Source organism: Falco naumanni, chromosome 4, assembly GCF_017639655.2.
Source record: "Falco naumanni isolate bFalNau1 chromosome 4, bFalNau1.pat, whole genome shotgun sequence".
Classification (NCBI taxonomy): domain Eukaryota; kingdom Metazoa; phylum Chordata; class Aves; order Falconiformes; family Falconidae; genus Falco; species Falco naumanni.
Window position 1 is genome coordinate 99,135,467 of NC_054057.1, and position 26,911 is coordinate 99,162,377.

Sequence of the window (26,911 nt, forward strand, 5' to 3'; positions counted from 1 at the left end):
AGTCCCAAAGGCAGCGCTGTCACTGCCAGCCCCGCATCTCCTTCGTGGACTCTCGGGCAAAAATTGTTTTATAAGCTCCAAGAGAAGCTGTCTAGTTCTTCTAAGTGATGGGAATGGAAAAGAAAAAGGAAAAAGGAATGGGAACTGTTTTGTTCTTGGCTGCCAGGTAAATGAGGTTCAGCTTTGGAAAATGTATAGGGCCTCTCATGCTAACTGCAGGGCTGGAGTCTCCAAGGAGTGATTTCTTCCTTCAGAAACATAATAACAATAAATGATTTAAAAGAAAATGACCTAAATCTATATCTACAGTTAACTCAGGACTCCTTTGGAGTTCAGGACTGTTGCTGGATAAATAAATGCTTATTTGAAAAAGGAACCTCCAGCCTCCTGCAAACGATAAGCAGCAAAGCGGCGCTGGGGGCCAGCCCACACGCGTGCAGCACAGCCAGGGGGAAAACCCACCAGACCCGGTTATTCTGGATTTAATCCACGTGGGAGGACACCAGTCCTGGCTCCGTGCCCACCCGCCCCCGCGGTACAGCACCCTGCCCCAGCCACACTGCCCGCTGTGCTGGTTCTGGGCCAGTGCAGAGGCTCAGGCTGGTGCCCACCCGGGGGAGGTTTTCCTCTTCTGATGTGGCAAAAAAGTGAGTGCCAGAGTGGAGAAAACCTCCAAAGGAAACACGAGCTCACAGCTGCAGGAATGACTTTTTTTTTTTTTTCCCTCCCACAAGACAGCTGCTCCCAACTGCTGCTGGCTACTGTGCCCCATGGGATGGCACACCAGGACGGCACACCGGAGCACCCAGCCCTGTGCAGGGCAGTGACATAAGGCTCAGGGAGGTGCCATGAGTCACAGAGGGCCAGGCTGGGCTGGGCAGCCGCACTGCTGCACTGCCAAGCACATGGTGCCCCAGCTCCCCAGATGCCCCGGCACCCACGCAGCCTGCGGAGAGGGACAGCGTGCCCCAGCCACCGAGCGGTATGTAGGCTTGTCCTATCCCTGAGTGAGGAAATGGTATTTCTAGAGCATGGCTGAAATAATGCCTTTCTGCAGCACTTTTCTTCTGACTTGGCTGGCAGGTTAGAGGGTCGCACAGGGAAGGTTTTAATTGTTCCTCCTTCTCGTAGCACAGAGGTGAAGGGGAAGCCCCGTGCGCTGGCATTCTTTCTGTGAGGTGCAGCTGTGCTGGTTTCCTAGACAGAATTAATGAACTACCTGTGTTAATGGCAAGGGTTAAATCCACATTTCCCCTCATTACGGGATATATGGTGGAATCAACTGTGTGATGTGTGGTTCAGGTTAAAGGCCTTTACCCATCGTGGCTGTGGATGAATTTGTGGGGCTTTTGCTATGCAGAGTGCGGCTTGTCAGAGGCCAAGCTGCTGTTCAGGATACCATCTGTTTTCTTTTGCACTGCTGAAAGAGCTTGTGTAGGGAACAGGCCTTGCTGCCCACACAGCACCTGTCGGGAGGGCATTATCTTCTTTAAAAAGCCGACGGCATCAGCTGGACATCTGAGAACCCAGAGTAGATGGAAGGGTAGAAGGACATGAGGTACCAACTGCTTTCTGATACAAAGCAGCAAACACTGGTCAGCTGAAAACCTTCTCTGACATGGTAAGAAAAGCACCCCCATCTCCCAAGAACAACCTCTGTGTACTCAGAGCAGCCAGGGCTCGGCTGCACACAGGAAAATTAAGCGGGAGACCTAAGCAATGCTCCAGCCCGACTGCCAGGACACCTCCGAGGCACTGACCGGGAGCCCTCGGGGTGCTGGCAGCCAGGGCTTTGCTAGCTGACGAAAATTCATTTCGGGTCCTCCCACACATGTAATCATGCAAAACCAGAGCCCATCCCCACAGCCCAGTGGAGGGACCAGTGCATGGCCCACGCTTTCCCTGTGCTTTCAGCCCCAAGTGGCACCTCTCCCCAGCAGACAGCCCACTGCCAGCCCTGAGCACCAACACTTGTGCCCCTCCTTTTGCCTTGAGGTTTAGGCATAACCCTCTTCGGTAAAATCTGCAATCTGCCCAGCTGCCAGCCGCTGTTCCTGTGCCAGAGAGGATTTGATTGCTCCCCTCCATCTCTCACGGCTGCTGCAGCTCTTGATTCATTGCTTGGGTAAACCCCACTGGAGAGGCGAGCTCACAGTGATTTAGCTTTGGGCTTCATGAGATGTACTGAGAGCTGGACAAGTGGCCACCAGTGGCAAATAAAAGAGCAAGAGACAGAATCAGTGGCAGCTGTGGATGGGCAGTGCTCCTCTGGCAGCCACAGGCAGCGGAATGCAGGATGGGGCCATGCCTGCCCCGCAGCACGCGGCGGGCAGGGGTGCACCTGCAGCGGGCAGGGGTGCACCTGCAGTGGGCAGGGGTGCAGCACGCAGCAGGCAGGGGTGCACCTGCAGCCGGCAGGGGTGCAGCACGCAGGAGGCAGGGATGCAGCACGCAACGGGCAGGGGTGCAGCGGGCAGGGGTGCACCTGCAGCGGGCAGGGGTGCAGCACACAGCAGGCAGGCGTGCAGCACGCAACGGGCAGGGGTGCAGCGGGCAGGGGTGCAGCATGCAGCGGGCACCGAAACCAGGCTGTTCCCTTTCACAGGCCCCAAGCCCGGCTCCCCCAGCAGCACCTCCGGGTGTCCTGTCAAACCTTGGCTGCCGTCCTGCTCCCGACCCACAGCCCTGCCCGCCACTGCCGTGCATCCTGTTTGGCTTCTGCTTCAGGATCAGGGCCTCACCCCAGTTAACTATTGACTTGTGCTGGGGGCAGCTTCACTGTAAGATGCCCTCTCCAGCCATCTGGTGGATGCAGCAGCTGGCCAAGCATTTTTACGAGCTGAGGAATTCATAAGCCCACCTGCAAGGCAGTGCTCTCCCGTTCAGTAACTTGGTAAAGCTCAGTTGGATCGACTCCATTTGAGACTAAAAAGATTTCTGTGCCCCTGCATTCAGTTTTGCAGGAGAACCCTGACTTCTGGAGGGTGCCTGGCTGCACATGGGCATGGGTGACATCTGGCAGCCACCCTCTTTGGAGCCACATCCCCACCCCGCAATAAAATGATGTCTCATTTACGGTCAGGGACCTGCTGGGAGAAAGAAGGACCTGTGGGGCTCTAAAGCCCGGGAGACGGGGGTCCAAAAAAACCACAAAGGCAGGAATTTCTGGAGAAGCAATGTTTTCCCGCAGCACTGGGAGGAAACAGGAACATTCACCCGCTGCATCCTGGAACACCTTCCTGCAAGGGCAGGGATCTGCCTGGGTTTCTTCTTGGCAGCAGGCATGGAGTGCTGCCAAGCAGCACTTCAGACCTGAGCCAGCTCGGGGTGGAATCTTTGTCTTACAATGCCACAGGCATCTTTAACAATATTTGTCTGAGATCCTTTTTGTTCCCGCAACATTTTTTAAGCAAATAAGCTTCAGGTTTATTAGACAAAATAACTTCCATTCTCCCTCTCCTGCAAGTTCTTTCTGGCAGATGCCAGGAGCACAACGGTCTTTCTACCCAGCACACGTTTAGAAAGAAAGAAAGAAAAAAAATTAATCTAAACAAAAGAGAATATAATAGAAATCCCAGGACAGGGCTACCCTCTTGTAACGGAATCAGTTTCCAGTAATTTCACCACCTAGAGACTTTGCCCAATAAATTTTACCTGGGATTAAGGTGAAGATAAATAGCCCAAATAAATACACGACTTCCCTACAGCACTAGCTTTTATTGGTTTGTTTTTCCATTTCTCTTCCTCTGCAATGAAATCAATATGTGCATAGAAAAAAATACAAATTTGGTGAAGGAGAGCACTGTGCAATGGGCCCTGCTGAGGCTGGCTGGTGTCCCCTGCAGCAGCAGGAACCAAATGGGGATGGCTCTGCAAATCCAGTGGAGTTTTGCTCCATTCACTGTGTCCAAATCACAGCCCAGTTCCAAATCCGCACCAGCTGCAGGCTCCGCTCATGGCATTCGGAGGGGGAGCTCATCAAGCTCCAAAAGCAAACCAATACCAATTCTGAAGAACTTGTGACTTGCCAAGGGGGATTTTAAGGACTGCTTTTCTGCCCCCATCACCGATCAGGCATTGGGCTGGGAAGCCAAGCGTGGGGAGAGGGTCTCTGCATTTCAAAAGCAAAACTTCATGCTGAAAGGAGCAAAAGGCAAGAGCCCAGTGCTGTCGCTGCAGATCCAGCCACAGGCAGCATTTCTCCTCCAAAATGTTTAAACTGTCTGTTTTCAGGTCTGTGGCTCTTCCACCAGCTCATTGAAATGGGCTTGTTCATGCCAGCTCCAACACAAGTTTAAAATCCATTTCAGGGATGCTGCGCCATGGGGTGGGGATGGACCAGGACAAGGTGCGGGGGGGAAGGTCTGTGGGCAACGCAGACCCCTGTGCCACCTTAGTGGTGGCAGAGGCAGATTCCTGCTCATGGCCACCTTCCTCTGGGAGGAATAGCTCCAGAGAGGAGTGAGATGCTGCTGGGAAGCCAGTGTGCTTAGCTGATACACTATCAAAACCACACTGCCGTGATATGTGAGGGTACACAAATGCCTTCCAAGGCTTCCTCTGAAATGCAGATAAGCCATGAGGCCAGTCTCCCATGGGAAACCACTAGCTTCCTGCCCAAGCGGCTTCAGCAGCTCCTCCTTGCCACAGCCTTATGGCAAATGTGGGCAACATGGAGGGGTCTCGTGGGGACCAGTGCCAGGCTTTGGACAGCTGAAACATCACTGTGGGGCTGCCACTCTGGTCAGGCACTGGCCACCCTGGCCTACGGCAAAACCCCCCACTGGGGTCTCGGGCTAAGCAGGAACGCAACAGCTTTCCTCCTGCAATGCAGATCATTTCTCTTCTTGCTTTTGAGGCTGCCTAAAGGCCCCATATGGTGATGCTGCAACCTACCCCAGGGTGCAGGGGAAGCCAGAGTGGTGATGTGGGGTGCTGGGTGCATCTCACCCAGGGGGCCAAGGGAGGACGCTGCACCAAGGCCACGGTCAATCACACTGCCACAGGCAGTTTCGCTGAACTCAAGTCCTGGGAGGGGACCCAGAGCAGGGCTGGGCAGGAGACAAAGCTCTTCTTTCCTTCCTCATGACGCAGCAGCCTGAAATCAACTTGCAGCCCAGCCCTGCTACAACCCGCTGCTCCTTATTTACCCTTCAAACAGGAAAAGCGACCTCCAGCACAGCTCTTCTACAAATTTTCTATGCCAAGCCTCAAGAAAGGGCTGCTTTCGTTAACATTAGGCTCTTTAGCTCTGAGCACACCTCTTGTAGGTGACAATCTGACTTAGGACTCCAGGGTGGTTTACCAGGACGGACATTCACCAGACTGCAGCCCCGAATTTTGAAGGTAGGAGTGGGTCCCCAGCCCCTGGAAGCCCAGCGTAGTGGGGTGGCAGCAGGAGAGAAGGGGACAGACAGACCCGCTTGGGTAGGAAACAGCTCATTCTCCAAATTACAGCTACTCCCCATTTGTGTGGGTGAAGATGCTGCAGGGTTTGGGCAAGTGGAAATACTTCTGTTCTTAAGTCAGGCGTCCCCCAACCTGGCTACTCTGCCCAGCTCAGCGGCCCTGCTCTTTTACCCTTCCCTTTCTGGTTTTAAGGAGGACAAGGTTGTTCCCACAGAGCCCCTTGCTCGGGCAAGGCCAAATCACAGATTGTCCTCAGATGGCATTTTGCAGCCCCTAATATTTGAAACCTGCTGTACGTTATCCCAGAGGGAAATGCAGCAGAGCCATGATCAAAAATATGCTCCTTGAGCTCATCATTATCAGCAGATAGAAAATCGGTTTCCAGTGCTGAGAAAAGGATATGAAACAGAAGCACACGGGGCAGCAGCCGGTCACAGTGAAGAGTTCAGAGGCTTAAAAATGAAGAAAGCTCAATTAGTGCAGCATGCTCCGTCATACAAGAGCCAGGATTTCAATACCAGGGTGGGACTGAACACACGTGCCCAACAGGAATTTATACCTCTTTGGAGACCCTTTATTGCAAATTTTCCTAAACATCGCAGTTATTTTTTCATCTAATACCTGCCTGGCTTTGGTGGGTTACAGGTATGCTTTATGTATTGCCTTCTTTTTCCTCAGGGTGACCTGTGACTGTCGGCCACCCCCTCGGTCGTGCTCTCTCTCCCCACCACCATGCGGATGACAAGTAAGGAGGGAGAAAGAGACTGACTTTTCTCTGTCCGTTCTTCTGCAGTTTTTTCCACCTCCTTTTCATTTACACGACTTCTTCCAAACCCAGCTACCCTGACCTTTGCCCCTGCCAGGGGTATGGAAAAGAGCCTTTGTATAAGCATCAGGTTTTTAAAAGATTTGTGTAGATTTCAGCCTGTTGTATTTTTCCCAGTGAAACCCTCTGCGGCTGGGAAGAGAGGGCTATTGAGACATTCATGGCTCCATAAGAGCCGTTCAGCTGCAACAGAAGTACATTTTTCTACTCTCTTTCCATGCAGGACTGGAACGTTTTGCTCCGATGAGCGCTGCTTTAAAGCCAAATGCCAATCACATTTCTATTAGCAGCTGCTCGGCTGTAGCTAGTGACTAATTGGGGGATAGCAGCCTTCCCAGCACTGGGAACATAAGAAATACTTGGATTTACATAGCTTTCTGACTAATTATCAGATTTACTTTAATGCAGAGAGAAATATGAATAGTGCCTCCCAGTAGAAGGGTAATGCCTATCTGAGCATCGCCACACGCTCTGGAGATATTAATTAAGAGATCAGAGTCCTTTCAGAGGATGGAGGAAGGAGTGTTAGCTGCCTTTCCACACCACACAAGCACTGGCTGTCACCCTGTGCCTGCTAACCTGGGGACACATGGACCAAGCCCCCAAGAAGCCAGAGGGATGCTCCAGTCCCCAACCCATGCTGCTGCTCACCTGGCTTCTCTCCCATCCCTCGCAGGCGTGATCCGGTACGTGGCACTGTTCATCACACTGCTGGGCACATGGTTCACTGTGCAGACATACTTCGAACGGAGCTGGAAAGCCATCAGCGTGCGGAGCTGGCTCGGTGAGGCACCAGCGGGGGTCCAGCTGGGTCCAGAGGGAGAGTGGGGGCAGCCCCGTCACAAGCCAGACCCCAGAGCTGCACATAGCTGCCATACACATTTGCACTTGCAGTCCTTGGCCAAAGCTATAGCCACCAGCTCTGGCCATCAGGGCAGGGAGGGGACAGCGTGGTGGGAAGCTGCACAGGGGTGGGTGGCTCTGGGGGTGCTTGCAGCCATAGAGAGCAGTTTCGGAGAGCTGGTGCCTGAACAGCTGCTCCTGGATCAGGGAAGAGGCAGCAGCTCTCTGGGGTGCCTAACCCTCCTGCTTGATACCCACAGGTGGCACCGACAAGTCCAGCAGTGAGTACCGCTCTCGACTTCATCTCCATCACACAACACAACCCTGCTCCAGGGCTGCGGGTGGTGGTGGAAACGTGATAGCTGCTCTCAAGAGCCCCTTTCCTGAGGCAAAAACCACACTCTGCCAAACACAGGGGCATTTCATTATTGCACACAGCAAGAGTGCCTTTGGCAGGCTCTGCAAGCACACGACCTTCATGTGATATCCCTGCCCCAGCAAAAACACCCCTGGGCTACAGGCTACAGCACGGAACAGGTCACACGCCATGCCCGGCAGTGTGGCACAGGTCCCTGCCCCAGCCAAGAATGGGGAAGCTCCGGGCAGAAAAGCCTCGAGGGGTTGGCTCTGAGTGAGCGCCAGCTCCAAACGTTCCCTGGCACACACCCCTCTGCAGTCCCCATGGCACCAGCTTGCCACGCCGCTGCTCACACCCTGAGTGGCACCTGGCACCCCAGCCAGCTCGTCCCACCCACCCCCACCTCCCCGAGCCTCAGGACCGTAAACCTCAAAGAAGCAGCGGGTCCCAGCCCCAGGAAGAGTCCTTCATGCAAGAAACTGGTCCAGGTGCTTTCCTCTCACTGGGCCACCATGCCTCAATGCCAGCCCTGGTCAGCCCCTCATGGACACGGCCAGAGTCCCGCCGTGGGGCCAACGCCATGGCTCGCAGCTCCGCTCCTCCCTTGCAGGTGAGCAGCTGCCCCGGCACAAGTGCAGGAACCAGCAGAGCTGCCCCGAGAACCATTTTGCCTTCAAGATCATCAGTGGTGCTGCAAACGTGGTGGGACCCTCCATCTGCTTTGATGACATGGTGTAAGCAGCACACAGTGGGGACGGGGCAGCCGTGGCTGGCCTGGGCTTGCGTAGAGTGAGTTGAGCCTCTACCGAGCGTGTCGATGGCCATCACAGTGCATCTGTGGTTTAAAAAAAATTGGAAACAGTTTTCTTTGCTACTGCTTCTGGGGACATTTTGCTGTCTGCAGCCACTTCACCCCATCACAGTTTCACTGGCACCAGCATCATCAGGGCATCCCTGCACTTACTGGTGCTCTCTGCTTTCTTTTCCAGCCTTATGAGCAGCGTGAAAAACAATGTTGGCAGAGGCCTGAACATCGCGCTGGTGAATGGTGAGTCAGGCGAGCACTAGCCCCCCTCTCCCCACAGCCAGGGTCCCCTCCTCCCCCAGGAGGGAAGAGGCCACTGGGGACCCCGACCCCGGCACCATGGCTGAGCCAAAAGCACACCAGTCCAGCACTGCATGGGGTGCACAGCCACAATTATGGTTGCAAGCACTGCCAGGGAGAGGGGAACAAACCCACCTGGGTCATGCACGATGGCTCCATGAACTCCACCAAGCAACATATTCACCATTGCAGAAAATACGACACACTGAGGGAAGGGCAAAGCGTTTTGCAGCGGGAACTCCAAGCTGGTGGCCAGGCAAAGTCTAGAGCCACCCCAGTCAAACTCACTGCCCTCTGTTTTGAATTTTAACCCTTCAGGAACAAGTGGGCAGTTCCTGAAAGCTGACACATTCGATACGTACTCTGGAGGTAAGCTCAGTCGCTTCGCTGCTTGGTGCTTCCCAGCCAGGGTTCCCACTGGCACTGCTGGCTGTTCAGGCTGCTCCTCTGTCATGTATTTAACAATAAAGTTGAGCGGACTTTGATCAGGATTGCCAGCTCCAGAAGTAAAAGCTCAGCTTTTCCTGAGGCCACTGAGCCTGGAGTCCTCATGACGCATGTACATCCAAGACTGGCTCTTGAATCCTTTTGCATGTGCATAATTGCCTGAAAAACATAATTCCATAAACTGAATAAACCAGGACACTTGAGACCTGAGAGAAGCTACTTTCTGAGAGCAGGTAGTTACACTAATCCTTAGATTCTGCAGCTTTCAGCTCAGTTTTTGAATGCTGGTGGTGGCTGAGCAGCAGCTCGTTTCCCTGCCTTTTGCAGGAGGATAAATGAGGCACTCAGAGCATGGCAGGAGATGCGGCTCCCAGCCCCAGAGAGCCTGGGCACATGAAGCAGAGCCTGGTGGCAGCAAAGACCACGTCCCTGCGCTTGCTGGCTTCAAACAATCTTCCTAACAGCAAAAAGATGCCCTGAGCCAAGGCAGCACCCGCTCACAGCCTGGCTGGCACTAACCTGCAGGGCGCTGCATGTCCCACTGGTGCTGCAAAGCTGTACCCAAACCTCTCCAGAGTTTTGGCAGGACTCCTCAAAATCACATGCTAAAACCGCTCCTATAGTGCTTTTGATTTACCCTTTTCTGTCTGAGCCTTCTCCAGGGATCAATCACCCTTTCTGCTTTTTGGGTTTGCAACCTGTCCTTGGTAACTCTGGAGTTTTAAGGAGAAACACCAGTCCCATGAGGTTTCCAGCCGAGCCTGCGAGTGAGACGCGCGGTGGCAGGGGCACTGGGAAGGCGACAGTTGGCTCCTGTGCCACTAGATGGGGCGTTGGACTCGAGCATCCCAGGGATGCAGGATGAGGAATAATTCCCGCAATGTAGCTGAAGGCATGATCAGCTCTGCGGCTGAACGGGTTCATTTCTTGTGTCGGGAGGTAAATTCACGTAACTAGATTTCACAGTCAGCCAGCAAGGTTTAGAAGCAAATTCCCCCCTGCGGTTGTACCGGCAGGAGGAAAGCACCAGCCCTGGGTGCTGCGGGAGAGCCCAGGCGGGAACACAAGGTGGGGAATGCAGCATCTGGGAGCCCGTCCTTCCCCAAACCCATGACTCCAAATCCTGGCTACCACCAGCACAATCAGGATATTTCCCACTGACCCAGAGGGGAACATACCCGCCAGCTGCCATGCAGCACTCCCTGCTAAATCCCTTTTTCTTTCCCTGATGCTTTTCTCTCCCAGACATCAACAAACTGTATACCTTCCTCCAAGAGATCAAGCACGGCACCATTGTGCTGATGGCCACCTATGATGACGCTGCCACAAAGTGAGTTTGGCCGCGGGAGCAACATGTGGCTCCCCAAAACCCCACACCTGGGGGGAGCTGAGGTGCTGCTGCCAGCAGCAGAGAGGGGACAGGAGGGAAGGGACACCTGCCTGGCACCACACTAACACGCTCTCACCCTCCTTCAGAATGAACGACGAAGTCCGTGCATACTTGACGGAGCTGGGCAGCAGCCACGCCAACAATCTGGGATTCCGGGACAACTGGGTCTTCTTGGGAGCGAAAGGGCTGAAGAAAAAGAGCCCCTTTGAACAGGTACATGTCCCTCCCCTGCCACCAGCTCTGGGGACTCCCATCCTCTTCGTAGCACCTCTCGAGCTCCATCCCACCTGTCTGCAGAAGACATGGGCCAGTGGCATTATCCCCCACGTCGAGCCAAGCTGGAAGTTTTGCCACGTTTCAAATTTGCACTGTGCCACCAACCTCCTCGTTCATTCGCCTTTTTTTCTTTTCCTGCAGCACATCAAAAATGATAAGGACACAAATAAATATGACGGCTGGCCTGAGCTGCTAGAGATGGAGGGCTGTGCCCCCAGGAAGATGGATTAGCTCCAAGCCCCCAGCCTGCTACAGAGGGCAGACTCCACCAGTCTCACAGAGATGCCAGCCCCATGGCGGGGAGCACAGCCCCACCACACCAGCCCCAGGCCCCCACCGCCTGGTCCCACAGCCCAGCAGTGGGTGCGTTCCCAGGAGCCGGAGTTTCCCAGCAGGGGCTGTGCAGGGACTGGGGCAGAGCTGTACCGGTGCCTGCAGGGCCTGAGCAAACACCCGGCCAGGGTTCAGCCAAGCTGTCCTCATCTATGGGTCAATATAGAGTATTTTATTTTTCTGTCTTTGAACTAAAAACGTTGTAGAAGTTTTTTCAGAGTTCTTAAATAAGACCTAATTATAACACAACTACCTTCTCACTTCCATTTTCAAGCATAATCCATGCTTTTCCCTGCAGATGCAGCACACCATGTTCTCTGCCACCAGCCAGGTGTCACCATCACCCATCCCATGGCACTGCACACGGGTGCTCCCCCTCCCCACATGGCACAGGGCAGAGTTATCCCTGGGGATGCTCAGACCTTGGTGGTTTCCCCCTGGAGCTCCTGCCTCCACCCTGTCCTACAGCCACAATAAGGCCAGAAGGCCACAGGGACGGCTTGCAGCAATGTAGGTTAATATTTGCAGACCAAAGCATTTCCCTCACCTGGTTGCATCTCTCCTGGGTTAAATCCAAGCTAAATCTTCTGTGGCACGCCCCCGTCAAAGGTCAGGATAAGGCCGGGACGTGCCAACCTGACTTTGCCCTCAAAGAGGGAGGGATGGATGTGCGTGTTGATGTCCAGGTGGCTGAAGTTGTGCAGCATAACCAATAGGTGGGAGCCTTTTACCGGGAGAGCTGGAGTCAGCATCCACCTGGAGCGTACAACAGCCCAGGCTGCACCCACCGCAGGCACCCGCACACCCGCTTTGCTCCAGGAGCAGCACCCCAACCTGGGGCCAGCCAGCACCTCCAGGAAAGGAGGGATCCCTGCCCAAACGCAGGCTGGCAAAGCCCCACAGACCTCCTTCCAGGGTGGTTCCCATGCTCATACCCAACGCCAAGGAGGTCCTGGGGGAGCATCTGCCCCCCACTTGTGTCCAGCTGCACTCACCCCAGCCCCGTCTGTACCCAAAACCTCCCCGAGCACCAGCGCTGCTGAGATCAGACCGCGTGGGTGATGGCCCAGGCTTATCTCTCATCATGGACAGGGACAAATCTGCATCATACACAGACTTTAATTTCCGACAACTGTATCTGGTTTTTCCCCATTCTTTAAAGCAGACCAGCAGTTTTGCAGAACGTGAGGGTGGAGCATTTCTGTTGGAGCTGTGCAGGGTAACAGGCTGCCCTGCACAGCCTTTTCTGCCTCTAACAGCAGGGTTTGCCCCAGCACAACACAACACTTTAAACAGGCAGTTCACATCGGTTATCTGAGCCCCCGAGTCACCCCAGGGGAGCAGAAGTGAGGAGCATTGGCAGGATAAGGCCAGCAAGAGACACAGCCTGTCCTGCACCAGCCACCTTAGGGATGAAACCCCGGATCCCAAACCCAGCAAGGCAACTGGTTTTCCCTAAACAAGGAAAAATCCTGAAATCAATTGTGTAACATCTATAACAACTCCCAAAGGCAAAACTGGAATGAAACCCAAACACAGCCATCACAGAGGAAACCCCCAATAGCTCTAGTATTTTATCCCAGCTTATCCTCCTGCGCTCTTAACGTGCACCTGATCCCACCAAGGGAAGCCTCCACCATAAATCGATCCCTAAATCTGCTGCAACAGCAGCGGTTAATCCCAAGCGCTGAATCATCCCTACCCGTGGCAGCAGCGAGAAATAACACAACACAGCAGACACAACAGCCCTCACATCACACAGTCCTGCCGCACTGCCAGTATAAATATGCCAACTATTTTAAGCCCCCTCAAAGGATCTAGATTCGCTCGTAAGCCAAACTGAAAACAGCCTAAGAGCTGTAAAGGCGGCTGCATGGGCTAAACCAGCACACAGCATCAGCTACAGCCCAGAAAACAACCGGCCCCTTTTAGCCGCAGGAAACTCTTCATAGCCCTTTGCAATCCACATTAGAAATTTGGTTTAAAGCCAAAATCAAGGAAATTTATGTTTCAGCACACTACAGACAGTTAAAATTAACTATGAATCCATCACAAAGCACCTACTAAAGGCACCTCACAATTTTCAATAAATAGGAAGAGCTAAAAGTGTAACTCCTGTGCAGGGACCTTAATCGGCAGCCAGCGTTTCGAAGAGCCATTCCTGCCAAAGCCACCGTGTCCTGATAAATCAATTGGAGCATTTCAAAAGTCCAGCATCTGGGAGGCAGGGGTATAAATATGGCATCAGGAGTCAAATTTAACTTGCTTGGTTTTTAAAAACTTGTGAAGAGGGTGGTGAGTGCAGGCACAGTAGTCCCCAGATGAGATTTTTTAGTGCCTTAGCATTCAGAAAGCTGTATTACTGCAGAGATAGGCACCTACCTGGCTGGTTTTCACCATGCGGCATCTCCCAGAGACTTCAGCAACCACAAGCAAGCCCTGAGGTGCCCGGCCTCCCAGGACCTAGCTCCGGGTAACCTGGGCTCACCCGGGGGCCACGGTGGGCTCCAGCACTGCAGCAGCAAACAGGCAGGCTGGGGTGTTTGCAGGAGCAAAGTTTGCAAAATCCAGTGCTGCAACAGGAGCCAAGAGCCACAATGCAGACGGGTAGCAGAGGGATAATCCTCTTTTATTTGGGGGTATGGGTTTATTTCGGCAAAGCACCAAAGGAGCAGCTAGGAAGGATGCCACAGGCAAGGACCAACGGGTGCCGGGGCCCCGCAGCTGGGCGAATCCGCGTCCTGTGACATCTTGCCCTGTCAAGTGCAATTACTGTAATCTTCCACAGCCTCTCAAAATACGGATCCCGGCTTAGAAACTGGGCATCCGCAGCATGAAAGCTGCCTTTGTGCCCGGGCAGAGCCTGGGCGTGAGCCAGCCGTTAGGTGCATGAAGAAAATGAGTTCTCCACGTGCTGGGAGAAGGGAGGAAAAGCAAGCTTTCCCGCCCGACCCCGCTGCAGACAGGCTGGATTTCACCCTCGTCTCCCCACAGCAGCTACCGAGGGGCCAGGAGCTGCACAGCCACACATCTGCCTGGGAGTAAGGGGGCCAGCGACCACGGAGAGCCAGCTGGTCCCACACCCCGGGTGAGCAGAGCATAGCTGATACGTCGGACCATGGGGGCGGCTCACGGGAAAAAGGTAACGGGGCAGTTTTATTCAGGGCTACTGAAGCGGTGGTGGGATGATGGAGAAGGCACCATCTGCTTACACGGTGCTTGTTTTGCCCCATGCAGGCTCAGGCAGCTGATGGCAGCAAGAGATTAGAGGGAAGGGACCCACTCTTGGGTGTGGGTGTCACTCCTCAGGGCTGAATTAAGTAATTCCACCTGATGGGCTCAGCATCAAGGCCTGCCGGGGCTTTCCAGACAGCAAGGAGGGGATCAGAGCATTGCATGAGGACAGGCAAAGTTTGGCTTTCTGAGGAAAAACATCAGGCTTGCTCCGAGCATATCCAGCAGCCCGTGGGCTGTCTCCCACAGACACGGTACAGAGTGAGCCCCAACTGTTTCTTGGCCTGTGAATTACTGCCACCTCCCTCCCAGCACGGGGAGGAGCTGGGTCAGGTCCCATGGCGTCCTCGTGCATCTCCCTCTCCTCCAAATCCCCCCGGGAGAGTGGTCAAACAGCTCCAAAAGGAAACAGGGCTTTACGGAGTCAGACTCGTGCAGAGACAGCTAAAGATGGTTGTGCTGAGGATGCTGTTAGATGTCATTTTGCTTTTATGGCTGATGACATCAGTGCCTAGAGATGCATCATCACTATCCAGTTGTGATGCCCTGATCCGGTATTAGGCTTCCGTACCTTGCCTCCCGGCTCTGAGAGAAATGCACTCGCGCACCACACTAGGTCAGTAATGTCTATTGCAATGGGGACAGCAGTGACTCTTTGCCCCAGGAGGGACCCCGCATGCTCAGCTGAGCATGGTCTGTGGCCTTCAGAGGGGCAGGCACACCCAAATCAGGTGCCTTTCAGATGTTCGGAAACCTGCTGGGCTTTCTTGCAAAACCAGAGGTAGACACTGTTGCACTAGCCAGCATTACCAACACCCAGAAGGAAAATCTGGGCCGATGTGGGACTAGTAAGCATTAATCTCTTTTCCTAGACCTCAGAGAAGTGCCAGGTACAGGAGGTGCTGCTCCCAGCCAGCCCCCTGCTTCTCTGACACCCACCCGAGGGGCCAATGCCACGCTGGCTCCAGCCCACAGTGGGCTCAGGGCTACGACAGCCCACTCGGGAGGAGCCATGCTCTGCCCACAGCTAAGCCCCAGACCTTTACTCACGTGGCCGTGACCTTCAGGCCTTGGCACATTTGTAGGGGCATTACTCAAAGCAGAGAAATAAGCTGGTTAGTTCAGGCTCGGCTCAGAGCCACCCAGTTCAGCCCTGCTGCATACAAAGCAATCTATGCCGGCCTCCCAACACCGGACCGCTTTTGGACAGCTTTCCCCATTGCTCCCTCTTTCCAAAACAGCACCGCCCCACCGCAGCCCGGCACTGAATGATCTGGCTTTGAAACGCTCCCGGGAGCTCAGGCTCTCCCGGCACACCAGCTTGCTGGCAGCCCCAAAAAGCTCCGAGACAGTTTTACTTCCATGGGCACCAGAGGTCAGATACTTCACTCCCATTTCAGCCTCCCAAGTGCTGCCTGGGTTGACAAAAGCCTGTGCCACCGCCCGGCTGGCACCGAGCAGGGACATCTGACTGGCAGCTCCTGGGTCGGTGCTTTATCCTTAGGCTGAAGCTGATGGGGGGGGGGGGGCGGGGAACAAGACAGCTCCTGCTGCCGCATTTCCAGCGCAGGCATGACCAGCAGCCTCCAGCCCTCCCCAGGGAGCAGGCTGGGTCCAGGTGGCAGGCAGGAAAGTTCTCCTTCCCCCAGCCCTTGCAGAACCAGCCCAGGAGGGTCTGCCAGGCATGACTCCATCCTCCAGCTATAGCCCAGAGAGGTCCTGCACAGGAGCACAGGGTGGGAGGAAGGCTCAGCACCTTGCCAGTGCTGCCGGCATTAGCAGTCTCAGCTGCACCCCTTTTAAGTTTAGACCAGAGCAGCACTCCAAGGGGATTACAGTAGTGGATTGTGGAGTGCAAGGCAACCCCCAGCTCCACAACAAAAGGGACCGGAAAGGCTGCCAGCATGACTCCATGGACACTTCCACTCTCAAAGGCTGCAGTTGCTCCCAAAAAACCTGTTCTGGTATCACCGCCGTCCCGCGGGTCCAAGCCAACGGCAGGGCTCCAGCAAGGCAGTCCCCTGCCGCAGTACCCTTCGCTTCAAGGCAAGGACTTTGACGGGGGCTGGTTCAGGGGTGCTGCAGAGCCAGAGCCGATTCCCTGCCGAGCCCTCTGCTCTGCAGAGCACCAGCCCCACTGGGCTCAGGAATGCAACTAACATCCCTCCAAATCCGCAGCAAACCACTTCCAAATAATCCTGCAAGCACAGCCTCCCAGGCAGCAGCTCCCCAGGCTGCCCAGGCAGATGCTCCCAGACCCCCAGGCAGCGGAGGGGGTTGTTTCCAGGTGGCTACAACTCTCCACTGCTTTTCTCCCCATTTTCTCAAGGCAGGGTTTGCATTGCGGCAGTCTCCCCAGGGAAAGTTTTCTGTCCCCAAATTCCCAAGAGTGTCAGTTTACACTAATGTCAGATGAGCTGAGATTAGCCTTTGCTGCTGAGCAGGGAGCTTTGCTCTGTGGATGGTTTAAAACAACAAGAGGCAGCACGCCAGCACAAGAGGCTCTGCTTGTTCAGGCAAACGACAGTACCTGGCTGCCCATGCTGAAAACCGGAGCTTTGAGAGCATCCTTTAAAACTCCTCTGTCTGAGCACTGCAGGAGAGGACCAGCGCTTCTGGGAGATGCTGCTAGGATTTCCCCACAAACCAAACCCAGCCCACTGGCGAGGGTATCCCCTCGGCCTGGCCAGAGAACTGCTATTGCCTGTGTCCCAGCTCACACAGGACATACTCTCTGGTCTTTCATCCACTCTCCTCTTCAGGGCACAAGGGAGGTGGCCCAGGACACACAGTGCCCCTCAGCCACCCCAACACAGCTGGCCCAGAGCAGAGCCCTATTTCAGACCAACTCTGGCTGCTGCCAAGCTGTTTCACCAACGCACTTAACTGCACTTCGTGAAGTTTTCTCACCAGCAACCACACACATTATTCACACAATAAAGGAGGTGAAGGCTACAAAAATCAACACTTCAGCTCCAGAATGAAAAGCAAGTCCTAAAAAAAAATTCCTCTGCTAATGGGTGGGAGGAGGAGGCTCTCAAACAGGTAAATAAGCGCCACTGCACTTCCAACAGCTCTGCTGTAGGTAATAGCAGGGTCACGTTCCTACTGAGCATCTGCGTAGAAGTCAGTCATCTTGTCTATTAGGAGAATGGTCTCAGTCTCAAAAAGGCATTCATCTGCTGGTGTCACAGGGCAGGGAGAAAATAAGATAAAAGTTGTGATTTTCAAGGTTTTCCACCCATCCTGAAGGAGGCAGAAAGCAGCAGTTGCATTTTCCCAGCACCACTTAATGCTGAGCAAGGGACTCCCTTCCCCAGACCCCACGCACAGGTGAACACCCAAAAGCAGACATCCCTCCCATGGGACTAACCATTAACAGTTTCGCTCCACACACATGCATCCTGCTTGGCCTCAGCCCAGCACCAGGTCCATGCATGCAGGGTAACTCCAGCTACAGCAGCATCCACCACGTTCAGCATCATCACTTTTCTTGACCAGCACCAGCTGCATAAACCACGGTCCAACAGGGAACAGAGCGCTAAAACACCAAGGCAACATTTATAGGGAAGCTTAAAACGGTCTATATTATTAAATGAAAGATCCAGATTGACCAAAAAGCTGGTTCTCATCATTCAAGAACTTATAAACTCTTATCCCGACTACAGAAATCCTGGGCCCTTGTTTTGAAAAGCACAGGAGCAAGGCAAACAAGAGGAGCTGTGTCTTTGGCCGGCAGAGGAGAGGTTTATAATGAGAAAGAAAAGGGCTGTTTCATGCCAGTGCAGCAGAGCACAGGGAAGAAACTGCCATGAAGGGACCAGGATGGTGGCTGTCCTTGTACAGGGATCACACAATGCCAAAGGAGGCAGCCCCAGGACCTGTCATCACCAGCATCTTCCATTCAGCTACCAGCATGAGCAGCAGCTGGAATTGAAACCACTTAAAAAATGAGATGAGGAATAAGGCCCAAATTGCTCCCAGAAGCGATGGAAGAGCTCAATCACAGAAAGACAAAGAGGTATGAAATGCAGCAGCTTGTGACACCCAGAAGAGGCCCCATGGTCCAGCAGCCCCTCTACATGAGAGGGGACGTTACAGGGCTGCAGCCCCCAAGGCAGCAGGCTGGGACATCGCTGCCCCATCGTGCTCTGCAGACCAGCAGGCACAGCGGGATTTTCCTGGCTCTCTCTGACAGCTATTTCAGAAAGCCGGTAGCCAGTGTCCCTGCCAGCTCTTTCAAAGCATCGCTGTGCCCAGGAGGCACAAGAGCCCTCTGAGGGACCCTGTCTGCTCTGCTGCTGGAGTATCTGCCATCCCACCTCACCAGCCAGGGCTGCCGCTCTGCTTTCAGCAAGAGGGGCTACAGGTGCCAAGACCCACAAGCATAACAAGTCCCACTGACAGTCACAAACGTCACCAGTTGTTTGCTGCCACTGGCCCTGGGAGCAAACCCAAAAATAATATGGCAACTGGGTACCACAAAGTTTCAGTGTCCTGAAGCACTGCACTGCTTGGGGAAGGGTTTGCTGTGTGCTGCCTGCAACAAGCCCTGGTTTAGAGCAGCAGGAACGAGAGCTGATAGCTTTGCACACAAGGGAAGTCCTCAAGTGCCTCACAAGATTGGGGAGATCATCAATGGAAAGCCCATTTCTGGACAAAAATATTATATGCCCAGAAAATAACAGGTCAAGCACACAAGACAGCAAACACCAGTATGTCCTCTCACCTGTCTGACACAGCAGAGCCCAGAGGGGGAGAGCTGGGCCACAGCAAGTCCCAAAACCAAAACAGAAGCCCTCTAAGGTGACCTCATCCTGCCTTCCTCCTCTTCAGCCCTTTAAAGTCCCACAGGTGGTGACTTTACCACTCCAGGCTTTTGTAGCTTTCAAACAAAGTAAAAGAAAATGCTGTAGCACCCCAGTCCTCATAAGCTAAACTTGTTACAGTAGGCTGCTCTGGCTCCTGGAGAGAGATCACAGCTTTATTGCTAACCTCTCCATCCCGAGCATCCAGACAGCACAGACAAACCAGCCCCAACACCTAACACAACCCCCTCCCTCCAGAGATGCTGATATCTTGGTCTTGAGAGAGCTTATACAGGCTCAGTGCAGGCAGGGAACTAATTTGGGCACAGCTGCCCCAGTTTAAGGCTCTGCCTTCCCCAGTCTGCACTGCTGCTTCTGCAGCTGCCCTGGATCAGCAGCCTGTGTGCTTGCACCCTTCATCACGGTGCAGAACAGCTGCCATGATACCCATATGGACTCTCCAGACAGCGGAGCGTGCCCTGAAGCAGCACGGGGGTGCGCACACAAGCAGGACATGCAGCCCCCATGCCAGCAGGGCAACTGAGCACATCTTACCAGTCGGTACGTGAGAAGTTGTGATACAGGGGGTTGATCTGTGGTTGAGGGTGCTGGGCAGAATGCAGAGCAGCATGCAGCCAGCCCCTCCAGAGGAAGGGCAGAGGCTGGCCAGCACCGGCCAATGCTGCCTGCAGCATCTGGGGCTGCAAGGGAACCATGGAAGAGGGCTCAGACTGAAGAGAGGTCCCTGACGCACTTGTGGGGAGAGCAGGAAGATCACTGCATGGAAAATGCAGCAGCTGCCAGGGCTGGGATGGCTCAGCACTCCTCAAATAAAAATGGATTAAAGCAATTAAAGGCTTCACTGCTTTGCTCTGCTCCTGGGGAGCTTGTTCAAGTGGCATCTGCTGCCTCCTCATGAACCCTGCGATAACGGGGATACTGCCTCCTCCATTTGCAGCCTGTGGTGGTGGGCAGCCTGGTGGGTGGCATCTCATCCCGGATAACAACAAAACCTCCTTCCTTTTGGCCCCTTTCTTTTGGGGTCCCCCTCACACAGGACCCAGCCAGCTGCCACCGACTCATGCTGCCTGCAGGGGACAGGCCACCCCTATGAGCAGTGCCTGGGGCTGCTGGGACATTCCTGCCCTTATTTTTCACAAAGCCCATTTTTTCCAAGCTAGGGACCAATTCTAGTGACCCTGGACAGGTAAAGAGCACAACAAGGTGGTGTTGGAAGAGCAATATCTGATGGCAGCACTATCCTTGGCCCCTAACATATAGTCCCTAGTTGTGAAATGCACTGATGATGCCACTGGAGCCTGGTGGCTCTAGGACAGCGTGGTGCAGTGCCAGAAAGAAATGCTGTCCCTATTAATCATGTGGTATAAGCCTCACTTTTTGCAAAATGCAATTCTTCAAGGCACTTTAGAGTATCTTAATGGTCTCTCTGCAGCATGACAGCAATACACTTCAAAACTGCTGGAGCTCTTTCATGCCAGTGACTGATGCTCTTCCCATGCAGTCAGCAGTATCCACAGAAATAGTAGAGCAGTCTTTCACATCATCAGTGGTACCACACCTCCAGCACAGGGCAAAAATAAGCTCCTGAGACAGGTAAAAAATGGTTTATCCATAGCAACAGCTTAACTGCTGCTAACAACATTGATGTGGGTGATGCAGCTATTGCCAACAGATAGCAGGGTGAGAATCTGACTTTGTCCTGGCATCCAGTGGCATTATGTGCTCTGCATATTGCAAGGGACCAGATTAAAAAGCACTGAACGGCAGGCGAGGATTTCCTTAGGACCAGGGGAGAATAGCAGGTCCATTGGCACCATGCCAATGGATGGATGTGATGCTCTGGTTTGTGCTGGGGAGCTGCTGGGAGTCTCCCCAAGCACTTCACAGAGGGATGTCGGGCTTTGCAGTCAGCTTGAATGCTGACAAATGAGCCTTGCACACCTGTTGCCGTGGGGCTGAGCCCTGTCACTGATTGCTCTCATTAATCTCCAAGAAATTTTCGGCTGAGCTCCGGTGCATCGCCCCGTGCAGCCAGGGAGCATTTGCTCAGCCCCAGCGGGGAGTTCAGCGGGGCTCCCTGTCCTGGGGCTGGCAGCCGCAGCAAGCTCCCCGTCCCATGCTGCTGCTTCCACGCTTTAGCTTTTTTTGCACTTCTTCTTGGGCAGTCTATGAAATCAGACTCAATTTTCCAGCTTACGTGGCTGCAGGAGGGCTGTGCTTGCCTTCTGGGGCCAGCCCCGCCACCAGGCTTTGAGAGGGGAGTGGCACTGGTGACAAAGGCAGGCAGAGGTCAGCGCAGCACTCATCTGTGTCAAATTGTGTTTTCTTTATGAATAAAATAACACCGAGCGCTATTTGAAGCATTTGCAATTTTCCACTCGACTAGGCAGCAAAGTGGCCACCTGGCTGGTGCTCCCCAAGAGCGGCGCGGGAGCTGCAGTGACGTGAGCCTGGCCCCGTATCCAGCCTGAGAGCCCGGACCCCTTCCGCAAGCCTAAATTTACAAATTGCTGTAGCCAAAAAATCCCTGAGGCTGCTGGTTGCCCTCGTGAGAGTGGCCACAAGCAACTGCCCTCAGCTCTGCTTTAGCCCAAGACGTGCTGCAGACTTGCAGAGGTCAAAAGACCGGTAACGAAATGTTACACCAAAAACTTGATATTACTTAAGAGTCCTTTGCAATATGATAGTGAAATGAGCTATGGCTGTGGCCGAGTGCCAGGAGTAATCCAAGCTTGCAGCTTCACTTGAAAAACCTGCTCACCACCAGGCAGGTGTGCATGGAGGGCTGGACAAGGTCAGGCAGCCCGGGACGGGGAGCGATGGGGCTGGGCGTTGGGCTGGAGCAAGCACTGGGTGCAGGGGTGGTTCAGAGACCCTGCTGAGACCCCTCCCCACGACAAGGGAGCAGATTCCACAGCTGCTGGCTCAGGAGTGCCGGAATGTGCCTGGACACTGACACCTGGGTGCCTGCCAGTCCCAGTTGCAAAACCTGCCAAAGTAACAGTGTCCCATCATGAGCTGGGAGCAGAGGAATGTGCACGGTCAAGCTCCCTGCCAGGCAATAACCCTCCCGAACCCAGCATTGCTCTGCCTTTGCAAGAGAGAGGAGCCCACAGTTTCTCACAATAGCCTTGATAGCGGCTACATTGTGACCATCACCGGGAAGGCAGAGCCCAGTCTGCCAGCTCCGGGGGGGAGCAAGGTGGTACACTGCCTCTCCTAGCCCTCAAGAAATTTGGGAAATTCATCCGAACTCCAGTACTTCCTCCCATCAAGGCCAGTGGGGAATTAGCAGGGGTATTAGGCACTGGGACACGCTGCTGATTTTATCTGTGTTTCTCCTTAACAAGAAAATGGTATCATCTCGGCAAACACGTGCGCCAGCTTGCTGAATCAAATAAGCCTCAACGCCTCACATGGCAAGACTTTGCAGCAGAACAATCAGGCTGACAGATTTTTGTGCATTGACATCACAGATGGGGAAAAAGTCTTACTAATCCTCAAAAGTTTCTTCCAGTGGATGATTTCACTGAGATCTCTGGATCAGTTCCAGCTGCAGCAAATGAGCACAGATAGACCAGAATGGGCAATAACACAGGAGATTTGGGCAATAGCTTAGACAGTATCACAGCATCCAGGAGCATATAAGAGATATTTCCATACAGAGCACCAGCAGGAGCAGCAAGAGGTATTTGGGGCTAGTTGAAGGCAGTGGTAGAGTACAGTTTGGCTAACCTCTAGATCACATATTTTGTGGCTTCATCACACACAGAAACGCCAGTTTCAATCTGCCAACCATCAATGCCTTGTTCCAAGTCATGGCAACTTCTTTCAAAACCTCTGGGTTAAGCAATTAAGACTATTTTAATCAAGGGATGTGGTCATTCATCGAACACCGATGTCAGCAGCTGCTGCAGCACCTTATGGACAAAGTACCTTTCTCTGAGCCCATCTACTCCCAGCTAGGTTAGGCAACTTCCAACCCTGCTAAGGGTGCCTCCCTCACAAAACCAAGCCTGGAGGAGGTTCATATCAGGTCTCAGCCTGCGTGGCATTTTGCCCACTTTAATATCTCTTTATCACCATGATCTGATTGCAACAATTGCTTGCTTAATTTATTAGCTCAGACTTCGGCTACAGTGCAATACAGATGCTATGATACTGCACCTTAATAGCACCTGTATTGATCTGAACCTGCCTGAAGCCATCCTCGTCACCCTTTCCATAGCTCAGGCTCTGACCATGCTGATGGCTCATTTCCCTAATCACTTTCATCAAAGCAAAAGCATGGTCCAGAATTACCAGCTATCAATTTTGCTGCAAGTAAATATTAAAGCACCCACACGTAGACAACACTGATTAATGGTTTATACAGGGAGGCTGGCTTTAAGCTGCACTAGGAGCATTGTCCTCCCCGAGCAGGGAGCCACAGAGGAGGATGCCTGCTTAGAGCTGGTGGTTCAAAGCAGCCTACACCTGTGAAACTGCCTGCAGACATTTGCTGCAGGAGCTCTTTGCTGTGCATCAGTCAGGGCCAGGAATGGTCCTGCTGGGATGTAATGATGCCCAGGATGTTTGAGAGTAACATAGAACAGTAAAAGTACAGCATGAAACTACTTACTATTTATACTTTGTGTTCCTTTGTTGCATTTAATCCCACTTAATAGCCAGGCTAATTCCAGCTCAAGTGGTAGGTGTCCTCACTGACATGGTCAAAGCGGGCTGGGGATCCCATGCAGGAGCTGGCCTGCAGATTGGAAGTCGTACCTGCTCCCATCAGCAGTGTCTCCAGGATCCTCCCTCTCTTGCTGGAGAAATTCCCTGGCCGGGGCCACTGCAGGCTGGTTGCTGCTGCCATTGATGGAAGCACCAGATGGGCTTGAGGCAGCTTCTCCTTCATCTACCCGGCACACGCGTCTGTCCTGCTCACCTGCAGAGGCACATAGTATTACCATGCGATGCCAGATTTTATCACTACGTCTTACCCCTGGCAAGATGCAGTTGGACTGCACACAGAAGGGATTTTCACATGGAAAAAGAAATTTTGGGGAAACAGTAGGCATTTTCTGTCCATTTACTGCAATACACCCTCCCCATCCAAGCCCTCAAGGTGACAAATGAAGCCCTCTGACTCCTGTGGTACCCATCCCCCTGCCCAGCTGAGTCGGCTTTGTCCCCTGGGGAGCAGGCAAAAGTCTTTATCATCTGGGAATCATTAACTCCCCTCTGTAAGCGAGGAGGTGCAAGAAGCCATCCTGCTCTGCAAACACACTGACGGCTCAAGCAGAGATTAGCAGGAGTGTTTCCAGCCACACCATGCCACAGAGGTGATGGGGTATCAGGGACCAGGCAGAGCTCTGACCAGCCTACAGGTCCCCTGCCCTTGGCTTTGCCACCACCAAGGTCACCGCCACAGCGCAGCCAGCACGACTTCTTAGGTTGTAATGGGATTGCACGAAGTTTGTGCTGGGGGCCGGGGCGCACAGAGTTTGAGGGAAGGCTGAGCTGCCCAGCCGGTCCCACCACCACAAGCGGCACCTCAGCCAACATCTAGCATTAACCCAGTGGAAGAAATATTTAACCAGCCTCCAGCACTGCCCTGCCGTGGGAAATGAAATGTTATCTGCTTTCAAGTCCCAGCCCCGCGTGACTTCAGCAAGGACAGAATTTTGTCTATAGATCGGGAGCCCAGACATGACTGGCAGTGACGCTGCACTCCCAACCCTGTGCTGAGAGTGGAGATTTAATAAAGATACAGGCAGGCAGGGCCAGGCAGAGCTGCCTGCTCCGTAATTCACAGCATCAAGGCTCCCCAGCGCTGCGGCCAGCAAGCCCATCTTGGCAGCAGCGTTATCTCACTGTCATTGCAATGTCAGCTGTCTGCATTACACAACCACGGAAAAGCCAGTATTTGTGTTGGGCACTCAGTTGACATGTCTGGAGTTGTTTAATACACAGGAGACATGTCCACACAAGAAAGCTCCTGGTGCCACAGCAATTGCCTAGAAAAATGACAGCCAGCAGCCAACATCACTAGCAAAGTAAATCAGCGGCTACAAGCCAATCTGATGTACAGCCCTAGCAATGAGGACTAGCTGTGGGCTGCCCCAGAGCCATCTTCCTCTTTCCAGCATTATTAATTAACCATACGGCCATCCATCAGTGACGCTCTGTGTGCACATTCGGCACAGCATTATTTTCTCTCCACGTGCACGTTGAATAAAAAAAAAAAACCACATCGCTTCCTCAGCAGGGCAGAGTCCAAGTCCCAAGAAATGAACCCTCTGTGGCCACATGTGCTGGAGAGCTGTGCTGGAACCACGCTGGAGCCATGCCAGAGCCATGCCAGAGCCACCTGGCTCTTCTGCCAGCTGCTGGCATGGGGACTCTCCTGGGCTGTCTTGTCTGGGGGTGATACCTCCAAACAAGACGCTCACCAGATTCACAACAACACGGGGCACAGGAGACACAAGGAGTGATGCTGCAATGAGCTCTCCATGCCACCTTCTGGGACACAAAGCCACTTCCTAAGAAACACAAGGGGCATATACTGAATGACGCAACCCCTTGTCAGCAGGAGCCATTCCAGATAAAATTATCACCCAGCAATCAACTGCCATCACACAGTAACCTTCAGGGAGCTACCGGGGGAATACAAAGGCTTTTTGTTAATCCCAAAGACTCATGAGCAAAGGTTGAGATTGCTTACTAATTTAGGTAGCAAAGAGAAATGTTGTGCAAGGAGCTTCCAGAAAAACAGCTTTGCCATGAAAAGTCTTTTGGTTCAAGGCAGGAGGCCCCAAGCACCCCTCAAACCCCCTTCCCCGCACAGAGGAGCCCAGATGTGCAGCTGGTCAGGCACTAGGGTGTATTGGACAGAAATATGTCCAGAAATTTTAACTGGCCTTTTTCCAATTTTGTTTTACTCAGTCAAAAGCAAGTGTTGATGGATCACAGCCCCTTCCCACTCCTGCATCTACCAGCCATAACCACACTCACCTGGGAGCTCAAACAGGGTTTAAATTGATGCTGTTTTCCCCTTTTGATGCATCACCAGTGAATTCAGAGACCTGTTCAAAGGCACCTCAAGGAAAGTAGTACAGATGTACAGCTATCTCTTTTTCAGTTCAAAATTGAGCCAGATGTGGGGGGTTTTTAAGTGTGCAGTAAGCAGTCAGGCTGCAGGGCAATGGGTGACGTGAGAGGAATCTGCACAGCCACAAAAAGCTCAGGGGGCACACGTGGGCTGTGAGGCAGATTGCAGTTTGAGCAGACAAACTGCACAGCCTCCCCACTTAAAGCCCTCTCCTCCGCCACAGTCTTGGTCCAGGGGCAAAAGCTGCGTGGGAGCTTCAAAACCCTGCCCACGTCTGACCCAAGGCTGGTCAGCTCGGGCTGACCGCACTCACACAAGCACACGTAGGCACACACCACACACAGGGGAATGTGGACCAGCCTGCCTCTCATCTCCTGTATCTGATGCTCCACATCAATTAAATTTAATAGCTCCTGGTCAGGAGGTTAAAAAAAAAATAGTAACTTTTTTTTAAGTGTCTAGTAGCAAATGACTGGCAACTCCTCCTACATTTCCTCTCCTGTAACAGAGCAATACCTGCACAGTCTTTGCCCACTTCTTTCTTGTCTTTTCTTCCAGAAAGAATATTCCCTGCAGCCCAAGTGTCCGAGTGGAAGCAGGAAGCCGGGAGGCAGCAGCTCGGGTGAGTGCCAGTGCCCCATGGTGGGCTTTGCCAGGCGAGCTGGGAAGGGCTGGGGCTTCTGTCACACCCAGCACTGCTGAGCCCTTGGCTTGAAAACACACCTGGGGTGAATGCTGGGATGTGGAGAGGAGCAAAATGTGGAG

The 26,911-nt window shown here is 53.4% G+C and overlaps 2 protein-coding genes and 1 long non-coding RNA gene across 7 annotated transcripts in view; 2 read left to right on the forward strand and 1 right to left on the reverse strand.

The window, feature by feature from the left end:
* The first annotated feature begins 874 nt into the window (after positions 1-874).
* Positions 875-11,220, forward strand: FAM3D (FAM3 metabolism regulating signaling molecule D). 3 transcript variants are annotated; one of them, XM_040591396.1, is made up of 9 exons: positions 3,260-6,154; positions 6,912-7,019; positions 7,339-7,359; positions 8,047-8,170; positions 8,426-8,484; positions 8,860-8,910; positions 10,234-10,318; positions 10,465-10,591; positions 10,796-11,220. In XM_040591396.1, exons 1-9 carry the CDS (start codon positions 6,142-6,144, stop codon positions 10,883-10,885), a joined length of 678 nt encoding a protein of 225 aa, XP_040447330.1. In that variant the 5' UTR covers positions 3,260-6,141; the 3' UTR covers positions 10,886-11,220. The 3 variants fall into 3 exon arrangements, with proteins under 3 accessions (XP_040447328.1, XP_040447330.1, XP_040447329.1); XM_040591394.1 differs by adding an exon at positions 875-982 and having other exon boundaries at positions 6,088-7,019; positions 10,465-11,220; XM_040591395.1 differs by having other exon boundaries at positions 3,260-7,019.
* Positions 8,170-13,767, reverse strand: LOC121086935. Of its 3 annotated transcripts, none has more exons than XR_005827481.1 (4): positions 13,370-13,767; positions 10,666-10,789; positions 8,677-9,147; positions 8,170-8,271 (listed from the first exon to the last, which is right to left on the reverse strand). It is a non-coding gene; the product is annotated as an uncharacterized LOC121086935 (long non-coding RNA). The 3 variants fall into 3 exon arrangements; XR_005827482.1 differs by having other exon boundaries at positions 8,904-9,147; positions 13,370-13,765; XR_005827480.1 differs by lacking the exons at positions 8,170-8,271; positions 10,666-10,789 and having other exon boundaries at positions 8,753-9,147; positions 13,370-13,712.
* A 233-nt stretch (positions 13,768-14,000) lies between these two features.
* The window catches only part of FAM107A (family with sequence similarity 107 member A), a 31,233-nt gene continuing 18,322 nt past the window's right edge, over positions 14,001-26,911 (forward strand). Inside the window, exons 1-2 of the mRNA XM_040591397.1 lie at positions 14,001-14,129; positions 26,705-26,768. Coding sequence (XP_040447331.1) covers positions 14,106-14,129; positions 26,705-26,768 — 88 coding nt within the window. The 5' untranslated portion in view covers positions 14,001-14,105. The remainder of the gene's footprint in view (positions 14,130-26,704; positions 26,769-26,911) is intronic.

Bases quoted from the DNA above. Each gene is read 5' to 3' on its own strand.
- FAM3D (XM_040591394.1), top strand. From the start codon at position 6,746: ATGGAGGAAGGAGTGTTAGCTGCCTTTCCACACCACACAAGCACTGGC. The intron at 7,020-7,338 runs GTGAGGCACCAG...TGATACCCACAG, and splicing joins CAGCGTGCGGAGCTGGCTCG to GTGGCACCGACAAGTCCAGC. The intron at 8,911-10,233 runs GTAAGCTCAGTC...TTTCTCTCCCAG, and splicing joins ATTCGATACGTACTCTGGAG to ACATCAACAAACTGTATACC.